Source organism: Xyrauchen texanus, chromosome 33 (genome assembly GCF_025860055.1).
Source record: "Xyrauchen texanus isolate HMW12.3.18 chromosome 33, RBS_HiC_50CHRs, whole genome shotgun sequence".
Taxonomy (NCBI): Eukaryota; Metazoa; Chordata; class Actinopteri; order Cypriniformes; family Catostomidae; genus Xyrauchen; species Xyrauchen texanus.
In genome coordinates, this window is record NC_068308.1 from 4,862,303 (window position 1) to 4,883,039 (window position 20,737).

A 20,737-nucleotide genomic window follows, 5' to 3' on the forward strand; every position below is an offset into this window, starting at 1 on the left:
AGCTAGGAACGTAGGCCTTTGAAACTAGAGGTTTAGCTTCATTATTACCTGAAGCTCCTTGGTGGCTAATGTAAAAATTGTAATTGCACAATGTGCAAAATGCATGATTGGCAGTTTTGAGGGGCGGAGACACAGCCATCGTTCCTGATAATTTGTGAGTAACTTCTGGGGGGCATAGACTCGCTTCTTTTTAGGTCTGCTTCTCTCTCTCTCCCTGCCAGTTCCTCCTAATCTGATGCCATGTTTATTTTAACGACAAGGCACACACAACACACCTCCTGGTAAATTTCTAGATAACGTTATTTATACGGCATGTGCACTTGCTTATTTTTCAAATTCCTGCCTTGATCTACTCCTCTCATTACAATGATGGGTTTGCCTGCAATCCTATTTAAGAATACGGTACTATAAAAAAAAAAGTCACATTTTACAATCTGCGACACACTGACCATATAACATAACGTTACTTTGCCAACTTAAAAGCCTGGTGAACAAGCAAGCCAGCTTGTAAAGTAAATAATGTTAGGCTAACGTTACTAACGTAAAATATTTTCCCAAGGTTGGCAGGTATCCATTAACTCTGTTCACAATTTCAACTTTCCACATCCACACCAGCCCGTTTACCTTTGCAAAGGAGTTAAAAGCACCGTCCTCACTTGAGGAACCAGCCAGATGGATTGAGAACTTTTGTGTTGCTGTCAATTTGCAGTATCTTGAAATGATTGACTGCATCCCCTCTTGATATTTGGGGGAATGAACCCAGTGCTATGATTGGTCAAATTCTTCATCTTCTTTTGCTTTTCGGCAGACTAGATGCTGCTGCCTCTTACTGTAAGACTTGAGGACTGTATGTACACAATTGAACACAGAGGCCTCACCAGCTTTTTGCAAAGTTTAGAGTGACAAATTATACCAGCAAAATGCATACAGGTAGGCATGTTTGTACCATGCTTGAAATTGCCAAAAAACTGAAGACTTCACCTAAATATGTACACTAAAATCTTCAAAGACAAAGGACAACTGGCTCTAACAAGGAGAGAAAGATCTGGCCTGTTGTCCTTTGTCTTTGAAGATTTTAGTGTACATATTTAGATGAAGTCTTCAGTTTTTTGGCAATTTCAAGCATTGTACAAACATGCCTACCTGTATGCATTTTGCTGGTATAATTTGTCACTCTAGAGGATAAGTACATCAGAGTCTCTAGTTTGAGAAATAGACTCCTCTGCTGACAGCTTAATTGAATTCTACCTGCTCAACACCAATTTCATGTACAATAGTAAAGAGAAGACTCAGGGGGGCAGGCCTTATTAGAAAAAGGCACTTTTGAAACAGAAAATCAAAAAGAAAAGGTTACAGTGGGCAAAGAAACGCACACATTAGACAACAGATCATTGGAAAAGAGTGTTATGATCTAAACCACATTGAGCTTTTTGGGATCAGCTAGACTGTAAGGTGTGTGAGAAGTGCCCAAGAAGACAGCCACATCTATGGCAAGTGCAACAGGAAGTGTGGGGTGAAATGTTATCTGGACAAACTGACAGCTAGAATGCCAAGAATCTGCAAAGCTGTCATTGCTGCACGTGGAGGATTTTTTGATGAGAACTCTGAAGTTCTGAATATTTCTTTCAAATTGTAATAGTAATTTTTCGATTTATTAATGTCCAAACTATACATTGTGATCAGTTGAATGCCACTTTGGTGAATTAAAGTACCAATTTTTTCCCTTAAGATCAAAATCTGTATATTATTCCAAACTTTTGGCCACCAGTGTACATATACACACACCCATGCAATGTTTGGACATCATATCATAATGGAATACATCAAATTCTTATATTTTTAAAAGCTAAAATGTAACAAGTGAAAAACTACTCATAAAAAACATTAGCTTAGAGAAAAAAATAAAAATAAATTAAATATGGAATCTATCAAGACCAGTCTCATGACAGTAGGTGAAAGAAGTCAATCGCTATTAGCATTTTTAGAAATAGCATTATAATTTTTGACCATATGGTGGTGCTGTCCCTAAACTTTTTGAGTCCCTTCATCAGAGCATGGTGCCAAAGACACATACCGAGTTTCGTAACGATACGCCAAGTCTTTCATTTGATGTCTAAATTCAAAATGGCCGACATAGGAAAATGTGGTAACGTTCGACTCAGTATATAGCACTTGATCTAAAGAGACAATTTTAGGCAAAAGTGTTCAAGAGTTATTAGCCCCAAAAAAAATCAGTTTTTGCTCTCTCCGGACCAGTAGGGGGCAGTGCGCCAAAACGCTGCAGGTAACCTCAGGGGCTAATGGTGATGACACGTACCAAGTTCCGTCCCAATTCCTCAAAAGGATGCGGAGATTGTTGTGTGTGCCTCTAGATGATGCAGGCCAATTTCAATCCAAATCGGACAAACGGCCTGGGACGAGTTCGAAAAAGTAGGGTTTTCCAAAAAATGCCAGAAAAATTGTCATGACGAAAGGGTGCAATCAAATCGTCCTGAGCCAAAGTATCAGAGGAAAAAAATATTTTTAATGTATTTTTTTCTGTCTACTCTATTTTATAATGAAATGTGTAGTTATAAAAAAAGTGGTTTTGGTGCATACCAAATAATAACATTTAGAATTTAGTTATTTCAAATAAAGTCTAATTTAAAATAATAATTTTTTCAGCTCAGTGTGCACAGAAATTTCGGTTCTGGACAAGAAATTATATTTTGGTAAATCACACATATATTTATAATATATAGTTGCCAAGAGGCTTCCAGTATCCAATGGAAAGCTTTTTTTAATTTCATTTAATTTAAATTCATTTAAGAGCTTAAATACGAGATAGAGCGGTCCAACAGAGGGTCCCCTTTGAGCGTTTAAAATATGGGTCGCCATCAAAATATGTAGGCTATATTTTCATATCCTAATTGCTATATAAATTCTTGCTTATATTGGCCACCTCTACCTCATGGTTATTCAATAAATAAACCCTTTTTTGTAAATTTTCCAGAAAAACAAGAAACAAATAAACAAAAAAACCTTGTACCATGATATAAAAATTTGGTCATATAGCCCACCCCTGTGTTTGCGCACCTGGTACTGTACAGTCTCCTGCATGGCTCCCAGATGAACAGGGATGTGAGGTGCGTTAGACACTAAACCTCCGTCAGGTCCAAACACGGCACAGGAAAAATCCAACCTCTCTTTTATATTAGTGGAGATAGATGTTCTCTGAAGCACACGACCCATCTGTTCTGTGGGTACAAGCAAACAAAAACCTTCAGTGCATTTATCATTAATATTCATATTGAGTTTCATCTATAAACTGACCATATTTCATCACAATACACTCCGGTTTAATCAACACCAACTGTGGCCAGCTTCTTTTTTTTTCTAGAGGTCGACAATAGTGAATTTTGCTGATAACTAAGCTGGTGGATAAGGCCGATAACCAATTAATCAGCTAATAGTTTTTAAAATTGGTTTATTGAATGTTAAAAAACAAAGTCTTTCCTTACTGTGAAGGACACAGACAAGAGTCCAAAATGAATGTGATAAAATCCCAGATGCAGTTTATATGCAATCAAAACATAATAACCAGAACAAAATAAGATCTGATGCATAACACAGAACTGGAATTTTGTGTTTGTTGCCACAGTTGCCTTTAGCTTGCTCACTGGGGCCAAATACAATTATCGAATTATTTATTTATTTTTATACACAATTTACAATCATGTTTAATCAAACTGCACAATGATTACTCAAAGACTTTATAAAAAATTACAGTTTCATTTTCTGTTACAGCATAATTTTCTGTAAAGCTGCTTTGAAAAGCTGTGTAGTGAAAAGCGCTATACAAATAAAAATGACTTGACTTAACTATGAACAAGCCCACAATACACCAGGGACCCTTATTTTTTACATTTCCGTGCTCCCAGCTCCCACAAACACATAATGGAAACAGAACATGGACTCTTACAATCATCTACAATGTATGCAAAATATCACTATAAAGTAAACATTGTTATATAGGCTCAACAGTAGGTCATCGTTCATTAATAGTAGATCTTCAATTTCTTCTGGAAATGTGGTATTATATAAGGTTTTTTCCCCTTTCTCTGGGAACACCGTCAGTGAACATTAACAGGAATTTATGATTAATTTATGGAGCGCTAGTTTCTATAATCTTACTGTAACAAATTAAATAAAAACCCATTGGATCTGCGCAAATCATTCGTGAAATGTTTTATTCAAAACAGCGAATTTATATGAAAAGTGAGTAGTAACATTGTTGTAACCATTCTAAGAGCAAATTTTAGCCTCTTCTCCACTTTGTCGGGAAGCATGCAGTTCTCCAATGCAGCAATAAGATTTTCACATATTTTGGTTGTCTTAAATTAGTGAGGTATTGTGCTATGGCTATATGTAATTATAATGTGAACTGCATACAAACCTGGTCTTTTTTAAATCTATAATTTAATTCAGCTTCTTAAGTGTTCCACTCGTGAACTAGAGTAGAAAAGTGGCACAACAAACTGCATGCGGAGTCGGTGATTGTTTTTATTTCACCTCTAGAGGCAGCTGTTATACCGTAGAAACCTCCAGCACCAGAAACAGAGATAATAATAAAACTATCAGCAACTATCAGTGTTTATTTTTGCTGGTCACACCTGCAATGCTCATGAAGCGATGGGAAAAGATGGACAGCTGGACTGTGTTCAGTTCCGTTCCTAACACACACTGTGTTGCCATACCAACAGTGATACACACATCACCAGCCTCTGTCAGATGAGCTACACACGATGGTTCCACGAGAATCGTACTGACAAACAACATGCAAAACAAAACAAAACATGAGATTCGTGTTGTGATTCATGTTGAAGTTCATGATATATTCATAGTGTTGGGAATGTAATATACTCTTGTGATGGCTCTTTTTAGTGACTCAAAAACATCCAGTATGACAAGTGTGGTTCCCAAATGAATGACTCAAGAACTAGTTCTTTTTAAAGAAATAGTTTACTATTAAAATAATTTAATAGTCTTTTTTTACTCACCCTAATGCCATCTCAAACTCGTATGACTTAATTTCTTCTGCAAAAATGCATACAAAATGCAGAAAAAGGCAGATTAAAAGTAATCCATATGACTCTAGTGGTTTAATCCATGTCTTCTGAAGCGATACAACCGATTTTAGGAAAGAACAGACCAAAATGTACTCCTTTTTCACTATAAATCTTGACATCAGCAGTCTCCCTGGCATTCATTATTTCGAGCTCCATTAAACTTCCTAGCACTCTGTGCATGCCTCAAGAGATAGGAAGAGTAATCGAGCTTGAAATCACAATCCTGTCTAGAGATTGCAAAGGCAAGATGTACAGGCAAAAAGGAGTTACATTATGGTCTGTTCTCACACAAAACTGATTAGATAGCATCAGAAGACATTGAATAAACCACTGGAGTCTTATGGATTACCTTAATGCTGCCTTTATGTCCTTTTGGGATCTTGAAAGTTTGATCACAATTCCCATGATTTGTATGGCCAAACAGACATTTTCTTTTGAGGAAGTCATATGTGTTTGAGTCTACATAAATGTGAGTAAATTATGAAAGAATTATCATTTTTGGGTGAACTATTCCTTTAATGAATCAAAGGCACACATCAGTGGGAGCAGTTACTGTATTAATCTTACTGATGTACAAGTACTGTATTTCATCATGTCCAGCTCTAAATAATATTAGAACTGTCAATGTGATGTTGTACTTGAGGCTTGTAAGACTTTATTCAGGAAGTGCAGTTACTGACTAGTTGTTCATAAGACAAGTAGTTGAACATACACATGAGTTTTGTTGTAATCAGTTGAATTTTATAAAAGAATAAACTAATAATTATTTTATCACATTTTAGATTCTCAGTTTAGATTTTTATTTTATAAATAGTTCAAATCAATTCTTGGATATCAATTGTTAAGTATTGTATTATAGAGTTTTTTTCTGCTCTGTTGTGATCTGAATTGAACAACTACAGGCTGTTAAGGGCAGTAAACACAATAAGAATTGCATTTAATATGTTCAGTACTCTCAAATGTGCTAAAAGAGACATCAATGAAACCATTAAGGAACCAGAATTGTTAAATTCCTAACGATTTCCAACCCTATTCTTATATAATACAATATCCCCAAATTGTACAGTATTTGGACATAGCAGATAACACTTTGATATTTTGTTATGTAATGCAAAGACATTCATACATTTTCAAGTGTGGCTGAAGTGTCCAAATACTTTTTGGGGTCAGTGTATGTAAACCCTGGGACCTCATTTACAAAACGTGCATATAATTAGATTTGATCCTAAATTCCATGCATTTGATCTTATGTCAAAACAGTGGAACAAATCCGAAAACTGATGTAAACATTTTCTTATGCGTACTCCAATTGAAAAGTAAATGTACCTTTTTTTTTTGGCTTATGCTCCAGTGTGCCAGTGCATGCGGACGTTATGTTTTTGATGATTTTTATGTACAAGATAACAGGCAGTTGTAATAAGTATAAATATGACAAGCACAAATCTTTGGAGCCAGGAGGAAAGGGAATCATTTTTAACTCTTAAAACATAAATCAATATAGGTGAAAGCAGCGCAATGTCTCATGTTTAAACTCGCCTACATTTTTTTTATTGATTCATCCTTGAGCTTCTTGTCCGTTTTTGTTGAGGACATAAATGAAAATGAATGATTTTACTAAAATACTAAAATGCAGCGTAATCAATGACAAGAGCGAGCAGAAGGGAATAGCGGGAAAAGAACGCTCATGTCTTGGACCACTTTGGTTGAAGAATCTGCATTTAGAGTAAACATGGAAAATTAATGGATTTATGTTTTATTCCAGAAAATGAATCACTAATGATGAGTTGTTGAATACATACCTGTATAGTGTATGAGCAGACACCTGGAAGTAGTAAGGCCCTCATGACTGCACTGGCCTGTTTGGAGAACTTTGCTAACCACATAGTACAGCTGAAGAGTGGAATATTTGCGCAACTAGTGCCACCAAAAGGAATTGCAAAAATAAACTTTATTTTCAAACAGCTTTGTGAATACACCCCCATCTGCCGTAGACCAAACAAACAGATAGTCCACCCCCAACTTATGTAATTGGTTGAGTCAATGTTGTCGTGTTGGTATGAACGGGTCGCTCAAATCAAACAAGCATTTTGATAGCACCACAAAGACACAGTGTTTACCGATTTACAAAAGAGGAATAATAAATCAAAAGAGATTAATCTTTCGGAGACAGTAGTACGAAAGGTGCTGCATTTCAAGGTTTCAACTGCATCAGAATAATAGCACCTATATATATATATATATATATATATATCTCAACTTTTTTTATTTTTTATTAAGAGTGCACGATCAAGTGCCAATGGAAAAGATGTGTCTTTAGCTGTTTTTTTGAAGACAGACAGTGAGACTGTCTTCAAAACTTCCCTGAGTTGGGAAGGTCATTCTACTGAAGCCGAAAATCCGGGGAAGTGATTTGGTGCCTCTTTGTGTTAGTACAACAACACAAAGAGGTTATAATACAAAGCCAGTGACAAGATTAACAGGTGAACTGTCAAGAGTAGTCATAGGTTCAGTACAGCTTCAGAAATGGTGCTTGTCCAAGAAAGTGAATGTGCGCATACAGTTAAGGACATGTTTTTGTGTACAGACGTTTTATAAACTATTGGTAGGAATATTTATGAATTTATTGTATGTTGTGTCTTTGTAAATGATCCCCCTGCTTTAGAAAACAACTTTGATGGCATTACACACACCTGTTCTTATCGATGATGATAGCTGGTCCTTGAATGCTGTAATTACAGGTCAGATCTTCCCACAGATACACACCAGTGTTCAGATAACCTTCCTCAAAGTAACACTGAGTCATCTTAGTCCAAAACACACAGTTAAACAATAACATTCTAATTTTACATTCGACATGGTACATTCTATTAACTACAGACATCATTTTAAGAAGAAATCAAATATGTATGAAGTGTCTTAGCAAGTACAAATCTATAATAAACTTTTAAATAAGACAAGATCCACTACCAGTCAAAAGTTTGGAAAAACTTGACAGAACTTAAAGGAGACCTATTATGCCCATTTTTACAAGGTGTAATATAAGTCTCAGGTGTCCCAGAATGAGTCTGTGAAGTTTCAGCTCAAAATACCCCACGGATCATTTATTATACCATGTTATGAATGCCTCTTCTTGGGTGGAATCAAAAACACGCTGATTTCGTATGTGTCTCTTTAAATGCAAATGAGCTGTTGCTCCCCACCCTCTTTCCAGAAGAGGGCTGTGCTTTTACAGCTTGTGCTTCGGATACTACAGCAACAACAAATCAGAAATATGACTGACAGCATAAATACCAGAGTTCAGCCATATATGTATGAATATATATATATATATATATATATATATATATATATATATATATATATATATATATATATATATATATATATATATATATATATATATTTGCATATCTGGAGACCGTGAATACAATCAGAGACAATGGTAACTTTATCTGCATTAGCCATGGAATCAGCTAACAAGCACATTCGGAAAGGCGATTTGCAAACATTCACAAAATATAAAGTATGATACATTACTTACATCTTCAGGATATAAAGCTGGAACAGGAACAGTTGGTACTGATCCATGCTTCAGACTCACATTTTTTAAAATCCTGCTTTATATTGACACTCATTCACAAAGCAGTCCGGTGCAAAATGAACATACACACATTTTCGTATGTTTTGGGGCACATTTCTTTCAAAAACAAAACTTGTCCACTGCGTCTGCAGTGGCTCTGATGCCGGGAGTACATGAAGACCCATATGTTCACTTTTAAAGCCAACAGAACACTCATGATGCTTACGCAGCTGTGACATTATTCTTCTCACTGTATCTGCTCCAGTGTGGGAAAAAAATGGCGGACTGCATGTAGATCACTCAGGGAAGGATCTATGATAATAGGGTGGAGTCCGTCACCAGTCATGTGCGAGGCCTGCTCTAACGTGACGTCACTTTAGAGCAGAAACGAAAACCGTTCATTTTGACACACTAATAGAAATATAAGAAAGAGTGGGTGGACTTTTAACATTGTAGTGTACACACACTGCCGACTCACATTTATGGCCAAACACCATGTAAAAGTGAATTTTGCATAATAGGTCCCCTTTAAAGTATTAATTCACTCAAAAAGGAAAATTCTCTCATCGTTTACTCACCTTTATGACATCCCAGATGTGTGTGACTCTGTTTTCAACAGAACATATTTGAAGAAAAACAGAAAAATATCTTACCTCATTAGGACCTTAAAATGCAAGTGGATGGGATCATTCTTTTGAAGCTCCAAAAAGAACAGACAGTCAGCATAAACATCATCCATATGACTACGCTGGTTAAATGAATGTCTTCTAATGCCAAACGATCATTTCTGGTGCGGAAAAGATAAATATTGAAGTACTTTTAACTATAAATAATCGCTTTTGGTCAGCAGCAGTACGCGCGTGTTGGCATGTTCACACGAGAACAGACACTTGTGTGGCAAAACCTGAAGAGCAGCATTGTTTAAAACTAAGTATGAAGAATTCCGTACAGAAGCTTCATTGGTTTTGGTTTATATCTGTATGTTTACTCACACTTACGTCTGTTACATGCCACTCGAATACCTCATGTGAGAGACCATGCGAACTCGGCCATCTCATGAATGTGTACTGTATACTGCTGCTGACCGGAAGTGAGCATTTATAGTTAAAAGTGATAATTTGGCTTTAGAAAACATTAATTTAACCAGCAGAGTCATATGGATGACGTTTATGCTGACTGGCTGTGATGTTTGGAGTTTCAAAAGGTCATATCACCATCCACTAGGACCTACTGAGCTAAGATATTTTATCTATTTTTCTTCAAATATGTTCTGCTGAAGAAAGAAAGTCAAACACATCTGAGATGGCATGAGGGTGAGTAAATGATGAGAGAAGTTTCCGTTTTGGGTGAACTATCCCCAAGTTTCTCATAATCTTAAAAACCTTTTGATTAAATGCATGAAATTACAAATCTCTATATATATATATATATATATATATATTTCTTTATAAATGGTTATGTATACATTTCTTTACAAAACAATGTACCTGGTATTTATTTTTCTAATGGGTGAGTAAGCATCCCAAATACATAAGAACTCCTTTAGCATAATTTAAAAAGCATCCCAGGATGTACCATGAAGTTGATTGAGAGTGTACAGAGCTGTAATCTACACAAAGATGCATAAATATATATTTAGTTTTTTTACTGAGCGATTTTTGGTTAATTCATAATTCCCCTACTTCTCATAAATGCATACTTAATCATTTCTTGGTTATGTTGATATTACTATTTTTCAAAAAATACTAAAATTTGTAATAATTAAGAATAAGTATGTGTGTACAAACTTTAACTGTTATTGCCCATCTACAGACTACAGAAGTCAAACTCCATCATAACCATCAAAAGTACTCTCAATACTATGTGCAATGCCTTGTAAATATAAGATGTAACCCTTTCTGAGGAGCCATGGTGATGCTTAATACAACTAATTTTGAATATTCTTCTGTATAATATGGTTGGGTTTGCACAGGTTTGAAATACCTTGACGGGTGTTGGAGACGTCTGCCCTGTGTTAGGCTGAACTTTTGACCGGATTCCAGACTTGCCAGATCCTCGTACACGAATATCATCTACCATGATGGGCTGATCGGCGATTGTGAAGCCGAACTCTTTGTGATATCTTATTCAGAGAGAGAGAGAATAGGAAATACTGAATCAATGTGAGAGACACAGATTTGACCTTCATTGTGGAAGCAGTAGTACCGTTCGGTGAAGGCAGTGCCGAAGTCTCCAGCATTACAGGAGTGACGGTTTCCAGCGTTACCAGCAACGGAGACCATGAGTGCGCAGTCTGTACCCTCGTATCGTAGGTGCAGGAACACCTCCATGCTGATCTGACAACTAAACCCACAGAATAACACACTATTATCCAGCATTTACAATCTACTGTGTTCTGTTAAAGCCTCATGAAAGCCCCTTGTCCTGTGCAGAGTTTAAAAAGTGGGTAATGTAAGCAGCAGAGTGAGGGGGAAGAGGGGAGATAACACATCAACCTATGGAGATGGAGTCAACAGTATTTAATTTACCACAAACACACTGTGGTAAAAAATCTGTATGTTATTTTGACCTGTTGAATCCTCGTTTTTGTAGTATTTCCTCACACCGTTGAGAGAGCAGTTGTATCCTGCGTTCGAGCTCAGAGTATGAGTCCACTTTATACTGTAAAGAACATGGTTCCTGCACCTCCTCCACCACATCAGCCAAAGCCAAACCATATGCAGATAGCACTCCACTATATCTAATAGAAAGAGAGAGAGAGTACATTTTTAATTCTACTGTATTGCTGCTAGTTCAGTTTTCTTTGTACATCCATAACTCAAAACTGTAAGTACTTTAACTGTTAAATTTTTTTTTATGTTCTTGTTCTAAATGGATTATATAGACTCCAAAGCCATAAAGACCACCAGAAGCCTTTAGATTGCAAATAAAGCCTATATACAGAATTCGTAATTAGGAAATCTTATTCAGACAGCAATATTGCACTGCTCCTCAATGCATAACATTGCTTTAATAAGCTGTAAAATAAAACTGTATGCCTAATTTGAATTTACAGACCTAATTTCAGTCAAAGTCCAGTAACATGGAGTCAGTATTAATGTATTATACTTCATTTTTACTTGTAATGTTTATTGTACCTGTACTTTTTTCATTAATGCCTTAAGTGACTTGCATAAATTTCAAAGTGAATAATGACCCGTGTTGCTCTGTGACTGCTGTCACTCACAGAAAAGAGTTTGTCAGTAACATTGTAGATGAAATAGAATAATATGAATATATTTGGTCGATTAAATGGAAGCAAAAGTCTTTCCATCTAACTTTCTCCACCAAACCATCCCATGAGCCAGATTGGACTTAAAAGGACCATTTAATACCCCTGATATAAATGTTTCATTGCTTGTTTAAAGGAAATAGAGGTGATTGTAACTGATATGAAAATGTGTTCTAGCATTAGAGCATGTTGAATGGCATAGTTGCCAACAGAGAAATACAGTGGTAATTAGAGGTGTTAAGTAACGAATTACAAATACTCATGTTAATCAAGTAGTTTTTCCCAGGAATTGTACTTTAAGTAGTTTAAAATGTTTACACTTTTTCTTGAGTACATTTTAAGTGCTGTAATTGTACTTTTAATGCACTATTTTCTCACCGTCTGTTCGCTACTTCCCTGTCCTGATTTAATTTGTATCTATCAACGTGATTGGCAAGGGAGAGTCTCCCTGACTCCCATCAAATCAAAACACACATAAAAAAACTTGAATGGTAGCTGTAGATTTGGTGGCAACTTTTATGGATGTGGAGGATGCCTCGAACATGTTTTCAACACCTGAACATCACGGCTGCACCTGAAAGAACTTTTTGCTGTGAAAAAGGCCAATTGCTTGATTGTGTCATGTGAGTTTAACTTGCTCAAGCCAGATATCAGCAATAATCCTGCCTCTAATTTTATGAAACATATTGAGGTAAATTTCATATTTCTGCTTACTAGATTCTGTCTGGCTATAATGTAGCATGATTTAACGATCTATCACTGATATTATGGAGTTTCTGTGAGAGATTAAGGCAATGTTATCAATAGGGCTGGACGATAAAACAATCTTGATGTTTATCTGAAAAAAAGAGATGTCCTTGATATAGAGGATAAACTTTTGAGTAGTTTTCTATATTTAGCCCATGTTCTACATCTAGACCAGGGGTGTTCATTACATCAATCGTGATAGCAAGAGCACCATTGGTTTGTTGATCTAGATAAAATATAAAAGATGCCCTTATGTCTGTTTGTGCGCTAATGTGGGTACAAACCTAAATGATCAAATACACTTTATAATTCCGCCAATGCACATCTTGGTGAGGCATTAATGTAAACGCAGTTGGTTTGGTCTAAAGTGAAGGTAAACAGTGGGACAAAAAGTGAATTTGCATCAAAATGTCAGACTTGAAGTGTACATGTAACCGAATTGAGCACTGTCTAGTAGACTATGTCATATAAAGGCTATTAATCAAACAACAATAACAAGGAAATGAGAAAACCACTCACTACTTTTGGCCAAATAGCTTGAGTATTAAAAACTTGCATTCCTTGCATTGTTTTGAACATGTTTTATGCACAACAGTAACTCTCTGTTGACGTTAAGGGAAATTTAGACATTACACATAAACTGATTTTAATGTAATTGTGTCATACATTATTATATAAAATGGGGATCATTCTTTTAATTTCTGTAATCATGTCACCCTTTTATTTATTTTTAAAATCTGATTCATGTAGTGTTTACAGTATCATAGATAAGTGATGTATTTTAAAAATTGTCAGTCACAAACACCTATAAAATACCTATTTTTTATTCTTTCTGGCAAACAGAAAAGAGAATGGAAATTATGGTATGCGTGCTACATTTTTAAATTACAGCATAGAGTTTTAATTATAAAGGGGCATTGCTTTCACAACACAGTACTCAATACTCACTACTCATAAGTACTTTTATATGAGCTACTCATTTACTCTTACTTGAGTAGTTTTTAGCACAGGTATTTTACTTTACTCAAACTACATTTTTTTAAATAGTAACAGTAGTTTGACTTGAGTATTATTTTTCAGTACTCTTTCCACCGCTGGTGGTAATACTGTGAACCCTTTAGAATTAACTGCTTGGATGAACAAACGTTCAAAAGACACACATACTTGTGTATAAAGACAGTCTTCATGCCTAAAGCTCTGGCAATGGAACATGCATGTTGGCCACCTGCTCCTCCAAAACATGCCAGCACATGTTCAGATGTATCATGACCTTTTGCCTGTTGGGAGACAGCCAATAGTTAGAAAGGACATGCAAACATGTACTTTAAAATGTCAGCCCTCTAAACACATTACAATGATACATTATTGACACAATGATTATTGTAAACTTGCAGGTCACTGCTTATTTGTGTTGTACCTGAGTCAGTGCTCTGATTGGACGGCACATGGCCTCATTAGCTACTCTGATGAAGCCCATGGCAACTTCCTCTATGCTCATTTCTGATTGGTCCCTTCCTGGAGAACTGCTGGATGATTGGTTAGTACAGAGGAAGTGGTTAATCTCTTGTGTGAGTTTTTGGAACTGTTTCATTGTATCGTCGGCTGAGAGTGGCTCGTTTTCTTCAGGGCCGAAGATATGCGGGAAGAATGATTGCAGTAGACGGCCGAGAGCCAGATTTGCATCGGTGATTGTCAGAGGGCCACCTGAACCACCACAAAAACACAAAAAATTAAACTACTGACAATCACCTTACACATTAACATTAAGTAAAATACTTATAATTTTTATACAGGCCATCCTAATTAGTATGCAAACTTAGAATTAGTGTATCCCAAGAATGTAGAAAATAGTATGGAAAAGGCACACAGGTCATATAAAATACATCACATAGAGATTGTCACAAAGATGTCCCCATACAGAGACTGTGTCTGTTCCCCAAATTACCAAAAACAAAATTGTATTAATCTTGGAAAAAATGTCAAACTAGAAATTGCAAGAAAATTGGAGAAAAATATTTTCTAAAGTTCGCTTTCTTAAAGATCTCTAAAACACAGATCCATCTAAAAAACATTGGGTCCTATTTTGAGAGCGCAAGCGATACGTGGAAGGCAATGCCTTAATTCATAAGGGGAAACTCAGTGGGCATGGCCATGAAGTTTTGGTATTTGCATCCAAGCATGTGCTAAGTCCAGGAACAAGTGGGTTTGGTAAAATCATGCATGCATCACAAAAGGTTGGACCAAGTTCAATTTAATTCTGAGGTTCTTTTCCAGTTATTCCAACATCTGTGTCCTATTATATGGTAAATTTCCTCAAGCACTGACTGGCTGTGATGTTTGGAGTTTCAAAAGGTCATATCACCATCCACTAGGACCTACTGAGCTAAGATACTTTATCTATTTTTCTTCAAATATGTTCTGCTGAAGAAAGAAAGTCAAACACATCTGAGATGGCATGAGGGTGAGTAAATGATGAGAGAAGTTTCCGTTTTGGGTGAACTATCCCCAAGTTTCTCATAATCTTAAAAACATTTTGATTAAATGCATGAAATTACAAATCTCTCTCTATATATATTTCTTTATAAATGGTTATGTATACATTTCTTTACAAAACAATGTACCTGGTATTTATTTTTCTAATGGGTGAGTAAGCATCCCAAATACATAAGAACTCCTTTAGCATAATTTAAAAAGCATCCCAGGATGTACCATGAAGTTGATTGAGAGTGTACAGAGCTGTAATCTACACAAAGATGCATAAATATACATTTAGTTTTTTTACTGAGCAATTTTTGGTTAATTCATAATTCCCCTACTTCCCATAAATGCATACTTAATCATTTCTTGGTTATGTTGATATTACTATTTTTCAAAAAATACAAAAATTTGTAATAATTAAGAATAAGTATGTGTGTACAAACTTTTAACTGTTATTGTCCATCAACAGACTACAGAAGTCAAACTCCATCATAACCATCAAAAGTACCCTCAATACTATGTGCAATGCCTTGTAAATATAAGATGTAACCCTTTCTGAGGAGCCATGGTGATGTTTAATACAACTAATTTTGAATATTCTTCTGTATAATATGGTTGGGTTTGCACAGGTTTAACCGATTTAAACAAAGACAGCAGATTCATAAGAAGTTGATAGTGCAAATGTATGCAATGAATTAAAATAATAGAAATATGGACTTAGGTTCTTTCATGGATTAACTCCGTACTTGATGAATGTCAGGCATATTTCTATGACAGAGACACATGCACCTTTTATATGAATGGAAAATACAATTCTCGTCAGAATTTGGCTGTATGCTTGTGACGAGGAGGAGGGCGTGGCCGGGCCATGATTTTACACGGCCGGCGCTGAATCAGCCGGAGAGCGAGAAAAAGGGGAGCCAGAGGCGCAAGTTCGAAAGAGAACAGGCGCGCCGCATGTGTGTCTCTGTCCTTATGTTTTATGTTGTGCTACGTTCATTTCTATCATTAAAGTTGACTGTTCAGTCGGTTCCCGCCTCCTCATTGCCCATCCTTTAACTGTTACAGTGGTGCCAAAACCCAGGAGGGTGTAGGGATGCACCGTTGCAGAATCCTCACCACTGCCATCCACCAGGGGAGCAGCCGTGGCCGTCTGCCTGGGGACGGAGGGGTTGTTGTCGGCCGCAGAGAGCCAGAGGAACCACTGTCATCTGTCGAAGAAGGGGAGAAGCGGTTCCATCCAAAAAGGGCCGGAGGACTCTCTGGCGTCCGCCGGGAGAGGAGCGAGCAGGCATCCGCCAGAGGGTGGAGAAGTGGATGAGGATCAGGTGACAGCGCTTCGTGGAGCCGGCGAGCAAGTTCTTCTCTCCTCTCTCCCTCTCTGTGTGTGTGTCTCCGCTCGCCCTTTCCCCACACCTCACCTCATCTCTCCTCCAGTTTCACAGGAGGCGGGGTGGAGAACCGGCTGACAAAACGGCTCCTGGAGAGTGTTCTTGATCTGGCCAACTGTTGTGAAGGGTGTTTTCTTCACCAGGGAAAGAATTCTTCGGTCATCCACCACAGTTGTTTTCCGTGGCCTTCCGGGTCTTTTGGTGTTGCTGAGCTCACCGCTGCATTCTTTCTTTTTAAGAATGTTCCAAACAGTTGATTTGGCCACACCTAATGTTTTTGCTATCACTCTGATGGGTTTGTTTTGATTTTTCAGCCTAATGATGGCTTGCTTCACTGATAGTGACAGCTCTTTGGATCTCATATTGAGAGTTGACAGCAACAGATTCCAAATACAAATAGCACACTTGAAATGAACTCTGGACCTTTTATCTGCTCCTTGTAAATGGGACAATGAGGGAATTACACACACCTGGCCATGGAACAGCTGAGCAGCCAACTGTCCCATTACTTTTGGTCCCTTAAAAAGTGGGAGGCACATATACAAACTGATGTAATTCCTACACCGTTCACCTGATTTGGATGTAAATACCATCACATTAAAGCTGAAAGTCTGCAGTTAAAGCACATCTTGTTCATTTCATTTCAAAACCATTGTGGTGGTGTATAGAGCCAAAAAGATTAGAATTGTGTCGATGTCCCAATATTTATGGACCTGACTGTGTGTATATATATATATATATATAAATTATATATAAAATTATAAATATAAACAATGATAATAATTGAAATACAAGCCATGACTTTTAGATAGTTTAACACAATCTCATTATTATTATATTTTCTTCTCACAAACAGCTATGACAGTGATTGCCAGGGATTTAATTTAATGTTCCAATATATTTTAAGAGTTTGGACATTAACTTAATTAGCACCTGCTGGTGGAATCTCCAAACTGCAAATGCAGGAACTGAATTTAGACTTTGCGCTAAGTTAAAAGGTGGTATTGAAATGTCTTAACGGAACGACCAAATTCAGAAAAAAAAAATAGCAAATTGCACTTTGCACCACTTCATTTACATACAATATACCCACCATTTGCGCGCCAACACCAACAGTAGCACAAACGATCTCACACATGGCCATTTGTGCTTTGCTCGGACACAAAAATGACGATACACACACTAGAGGGGAATAGAGTTTAGGTGAGTAGCATAGCAATTATTTTGCTTTATTTATGGTTTAAAACCTAAACATTTTATGGTGGAACGGTGACTCAGTGGGCAGCACTGTCATTGCTCAACAAAAAGGTCACTGGTTCTAATCCCGGCTTACCCTGGGCCTTTCTGTGTGGAGTTTGTATGTTCTCCACATGTTTGGGTGGTCTTCGGTTTCCCCCACAATCCAAAAACACGCAGGTCAAGTGAACTGGAAAGTCTAATTTGCCCGTAGATGTGAGTGAGAGTGTAAATGTGTATGTCTATGTGGATGGACTGGCCACCTGTTCAGGGTGTTTACCTGCATTTGGCCCAAGACAGCTGGGATAGTCTCAAGCACTACCCTACATAAGACAAGCACTAAAGAAGATGGACGGATTGAAAAAGAGCATGGCTTGATGATCGGAATCCACTAAACTTGATCAAGGATGAAGAAGATGGAAAGAGCAGGGCTGACGGTGAGTGTGATAATGATCTCTTACCCTTCCTATAACATGCCGGTCCAGGATGAGCTCCGGCCGACTCCGGCCCAACCACAAACATCCCTGACCTTAAAACACACACACACACACACACACACACACACACACACACACACACACACACACTTTTACAACTACTTGTAGTGGCAGCTAGTAACTAGTGATGTCACATTAGTCTCTAAGCTGTAAACTGAAGATGATATCATTTTCTGGTGTTTATCAGCATGTAATCAAGAGTTTGAACGACAACAATAGGCTTTTCAAAGCGATAACTGTAGACTGTTGTAGGTGAGGACTTCCCTAATTAATGCATGTGTGAATATGCTGCTTAGATTTGAATTTGTACCTTTGTTATATTGTTTCTATATTTCATTAGTTGAGTTTTAGTCTTTAATATTAATGACTGTTAAAATGCCTTCATTAATTACTTTTAAAAAATGCTACATGCTATTGTTTATTTTTATATAATTTTCTAATATTTAAATATATATATATATTTTTTATAATTATTTATTTATTTTAAAGAAGTGTGTTCAATAGCATATTTACTGTGGTATTAAGAATCATGAAATTTCACTGGTATCAAATTACATTTTGGTATCGTGACAACCCTACTAGTAAAAATTATATTTTACAGTTATTAAATAATAATTACTCACACACACACACATGAATGGAAAATACATTCATATATATATTGTTATGAGTGTAGGTGAGCAGGAAGGCAGACGAGGGGCGAGGATCTAAACGCAGCGAGACTTTATTTAAATAAAAGTGCAAAACGAAAAAACATGAACAAAGGAAACATCCACAATGGAAGAAAGTAAAACAAAAACACGGAAGGCAAGTTAACAGGCGGGGTAAACATCGACGGGAAACACGGAAAACAGGCATCCACATACATCAAAGACCGACAGGGGAATGGAGAAACAAACAGGGTTAAATACACAGACACAGGAAGATAACAAACGACATTCAGGTGCGAACAATTACACAGTGTAGAGAACCGGGAACAATAGTGAAGGCGACATGAAAAACACAGGACAGACAACCAAGGAATCGTGATGGAGTGTGAAGGACCAGGAACCATGGTGACGGTGACATGAAAAACACGGGGCAGACCACCAGGAATCGTGACATATATATATATATATATACAGGTGAAACTCGAAAAATTAGAATATCGTGCAAAAGTTCATTAATTTCAGTAATTCAACTTAAAAGGTGAAACTAATATATTATATAGACTCATTACAAGCAAAGTAAGATATTTCAAGCCTTTATTTGATATAATTTTGATGATTATGGCTTACAGCTTATGAAAACCCCAAATTCAGAATCTCAGAAAATTAGAATATTACATGAAATCAATAAAAAAAAGGATTTTAAATACAGAAATGTCGGCCCTCTGAAAAGTATAATCATGCATATGTACTCAGTACTTGGTTTGGGCCCCTTTTGCATTAATTACTGCCTCAATGCGCGTGGCATGGATGCTATCAGCCTGTGGCACTGCTGAGGTGTTATGGAAGACCAAGATGCTTCAATAGCGGCCTTCAGCTCTTCTGCATTGTTTGGTCTCATGTCTCTCATCTTTCTCTTGGCAATGCCCCATAGATTCTCTATGGGGTTCAGGTCAGGCGAGTTTGCTGGCCAATCAAGCACAGTAATACCATGGTCATTGAACCAGGTTTTGGTACTTTTGGCAGTGTGGGCAGGTGCCAAGTCCTGCTGGAAAATGAAGTCAGCATCTCCATAAAGCTTGTCTGCTGAAGGAAGCATGAAGTGCTCTAAAATGTCCCGGTAGACGGCTGCGTTGACTCTGGACTTAATAAAGCACAGTGGACCAACACCACCCGATGACATGGCTCCCCAAACCAACACAGACTGTGGAAACTTCACACTGGACTTCAAGCATCTTGGATTGTGTGCCTCTCCATTCTTCCTCCAGACTCTGGGACCTTGGTTTCCAAATGAGATGCAAAATTTGCTCTCATCAGAAAAGAGGATTTTGGACCACTGAGCAACAGACCAGTTCTTTTTTTCTTTAGCCCAGGTAAGACGTTTGACATTTGAAGCCCATGTCCAGGACCCGTCTGTGTGTGGTGGCTCTTGATGCAGTAACTCCAGCCTCAGTCCACTCCTTGTGAAGCTCCCCACACATTTGAATGGCCTTTTCCTGACAATCCTCTCCAGGCTACGGTCATCCCTGCTGCTTGTGCACCTTTTTCTTCCACACTTTTCCCTTCCACTTAACTTTCTATTAATGTGCTTTGATACAGCACTTTGAGAACATCCAACTTCTTTTGCAATTACCTTTTGAGGATTTCCCTCCTTGTGGAGGGTGTCAATGATGGTTTTCTGCACAACTGTCAGGTCAGCAGTCTTCCCCATGATTGTGAATTCAACTGAACCAGACTGAGAGACCATTTAAAGGCTCAGGAACCCTTTGCAGGTGTTTAGCT

At 37.3% G+C, this 20,737-nt stretch overlaps 1 protein-coding gene across 1 annotated transcript in view; it reads right to left on the reverse strand.

Moving 5' to 3' along the window:
• The window catches only part of oplah (5-oxoprolinase, ATP-hydrolysing), a 72,700-nt gene that overhangs the window by 30,819 nt on the left and 21,144 nt on the right, over positions 1 to 20,737 (reverse strand). The window contains exons 9-17 of the mRNA XM_052102935.1: positions 18,273 to 18,340; positions 14,124 to 14,410; positions 13,871 to 13,983; positions 11,258 to 11,428; positions 10,894 to 11,031; positions 10,672 to 10,810; positions 7,799 to 7,911; positions 4,653 to 4,804; positions 3,076 to 3,236 (exon numbers count right to left, since the gene is read on the reverse strand). Coding sequence (XP_051958895.1) covers positions 3,076 to 3,236; positions 4,653 to 4,804; positions 7,799 to 7,911; positions 10,672 to 10,810; positions 10,894 to 11,031; positions 11,258 to 11,428; positions 13,871 to 13,983; positions 14,124 to 14,410; positions 18,273 to 18,340 — 1,342 coding nt within the window. The remainder of the gene's footprint in view (positions 1 to 3,075; positions 3,237 to 4,652; positions 4,805 to 7,798; positions 7,912 to 10,671; positions 10,811 to 10,893; positions 11,032 to 11,257; positions 11,429 to 13,870; positions 13,984 to 14,123; positions 14,411 to 18,272; positions 18,341 to 20,737) is intronic.